This window comes from Wasmannia auropunctata, unplaced genomic scaffold (genome assembly GCF_000956235.1).
Source record: "Wasmannia auropunctata unplaced genomic scaffold, wasmannia.A_1.0 LD336095.1, whole genome shotgun sequence".
NCBI classification, from domain to species: Eukaryota; Metazoa; Arthropoda; class Insecta; order Hymenoptera; family Formicidae; genus Wasmannia; species Wasmannia auropunctata.
Window position 1 is genome coordinate 548,497 of NW_012026795.1, and position 2,379 is coordinate 550,875.

The following is a 2,379-nucleotide window of genomic DNA, read 5'->3' on the forward strand; positions in this document are numbered from 1 at the left end:
TGCTGCTCTCTTTAATCACGTGTCTATGAGGCAGGTAGTAACCGTCCGACGTTATCTCTTCTTCTGATACCTTCTCGATAATTCCATCGGATAACCATTCGTCGAATATTTGTTGGTAGTTGTCATAGAATCCTTGATCCCGCAGCTTCTTCGTCGTAGACTCTAACCGGCGTTTCGCGGCATTCTTATTGTCGGCTAACGGTGAATAATCTTCTTTCCATGGAAGCGATACTTCGTAGCGTTCTTCTTCATTTAATCTAATTGTTTGTCGAAAGCGCTCTTTTATCTCTGCTTGTCGTGCGTCCTTCGTTTTCTTTACAATTGGATCCGTAATGCCCAGTGTATCTAACTTCCATAAATCGTCAACTTTTGCTTCTCGAGTATACATGGAAACAACCATGAGAGCAGAGTCCTCTTTTGGCTTGGACGGAATATTTGTTTTCCCCATCAGCGTCCAGCCAAGTAATGATTCGAAAGCCACAGCCCCGCACTTGATCTCCTTCCGTTTTCCGGTCAGTAATTTTCCTACAATGTCTGCTCCTATTAATACGACTACCGGTTCATCTTTGCTGTCAACGTCCGTAAGTCTTATTCCCTCTCGTTGCAGTTCTTGTAGCCATGGTCCTTTATTCACCGAAGGAACATTCTGACATATAATATTCTGACTAAGAGCAACAAAATTACATGAATAGGAATTATCTAAACTCTGTACGGCGATTCTGTATCCTTTATGTAGCTGTGGTTTAGATTTCGTGCCGCCAAACAACATATGTACAACTTGCTGTTCGCCCACGACTTCAAAACCCAACTCTTTGGCATAACTATCCAGCACGTACGATCTGTGTGACCCGGTGTCGAAGACTGCTCGAACAACACGCTCTTTTCCTTTATTAATCAATTTGATACGAAGCGTTTGTAGAAATACCTCACAATTCATAAGGACACTGGCGAGACTAGATTGCTCCTGCGCATCGGTAGGTTCCTCTTTCTGATTATCATCTGGCGATATACTTGACACGTTGCGGCACATAATTAGCACGTGCCTTTTGCCGCACCATGCGCATTTCTCTTTATAGCGGCAGAATTTATAGCTGTGACCTGTCTTTAAACAATGATAACAGGCGTTCTTCTTCTTAACAACTTGACATCTCTCCTCACGTGACATCTTCTTCGCTTTTACACATGAGGCACTGTCGTGGTTCTGACCGCAAAATATGCAAGGATTTTTATTTTCCTTCGTAGAAAGAAGTCCGGCAGCTGTCGCAATTTCTTTCGATTCGGCCTTGCTTTTCTTCTTAGATTTATTTTGACTAGTAGATTGCTCATCGTTAAGGCCAAATCCATCAACTGCCATGGCAATTCTTTCCTCACTTAATACCTCTGCTTGAAGGAAAATCATCAATTCGTCTAGCCGCTGTTTTGACGTAGTGGATGCGATTGCCTTAGGATTTCTTTGCCATACACGTAGGAGGTCTTCCGGCAATGACGATTCGACTAGTGGGTACAACATTGCCGCACACATATCCGTAGTAACTCCTAGTGACTCTAAGGCACGTAACTGAGTTTCTAATCTGTCATAAATTCTGGATAAAGGCGTATAGTTATTTACCTTTGTTTTGCTCAGTACTAATTTAAGCATCTCACGAACGTATACCTCTACAAGTAGATCCTCTCTGCCAAATCGATTTTTCAAGCTCGTAATCACTTTATCGTAATTAACTGCTGTCGGCGGGAAACTGCTTACTACTTCGCTCGCTCTGGAATCCTTCGTCATCGCCTGTATTAAATACTGAAATTTGTCCTCTTTGGTAATTGTCGGATCCTCGTGTATATTCTTGAATAAGCTCCAAAATTGCAACCAGTCTTTGAGTTCTCCACTAAATTTCGGTATTTCTATTTTCGGCAACTTATACGCACGCTTGTTGTCCCTGGGAGCTTGCATCGCTTGTCCGGCATCCTGAACGACAGCTATCGCTTGGCCACGGTCCCATATATTGTCTACTGCAGTTTTGGCTTGATGATACTTTACTCTATAATCGTCGGCTGCCTCAATTTCCTGCGCGAGCTGTTCTTCACTCGCGTCGCCGTCGATCATAACCTCCAACATCTTTTGATTGATAACCTCAAGCTCGACATGTTTCTCGTTTACCATAGCAAATCGTACCTGTAACTCTTGCACATCCGATCTCTCTCCTGATAATGCTGCATTTAACAAGGTCAGACTGCGCGTGAACGCTATACGAGTAACGGTACGAGACTTCTTGAGCTTTTCCATCGTGACGTGTTACCGATTATTTTCTCACACCCACACGTTACTAACAATACTAATGTCCTGTCACGGTCGCCAAAATGTAACGTACGGAATAATCGGGTAATATG

General features: G+C 43.1%; 1 protein-coding gene across 1 annotated transcript in view; it reads right to left on the reverse strand.

Annotated features, from left to right (window-relative positions):
• Positions 1-2,275, reverse strand: part of LOC105462784 — a 10,795-nt gene extending 8,520 nt beyond the window's left edge. The window contains exon 1 of the mRNA XM_011709636.1: positions 20-2,275. Within this exon, the coding sequence (XP_011707938.1) occupies positions 20-2,275 (2,256 nt within the window). The remainder of the gene's footprint in view (positions 1-19) is intronic.
• Between the last annotated feature and the right edge of the window lie 104 nt (positions 2,276-2,379).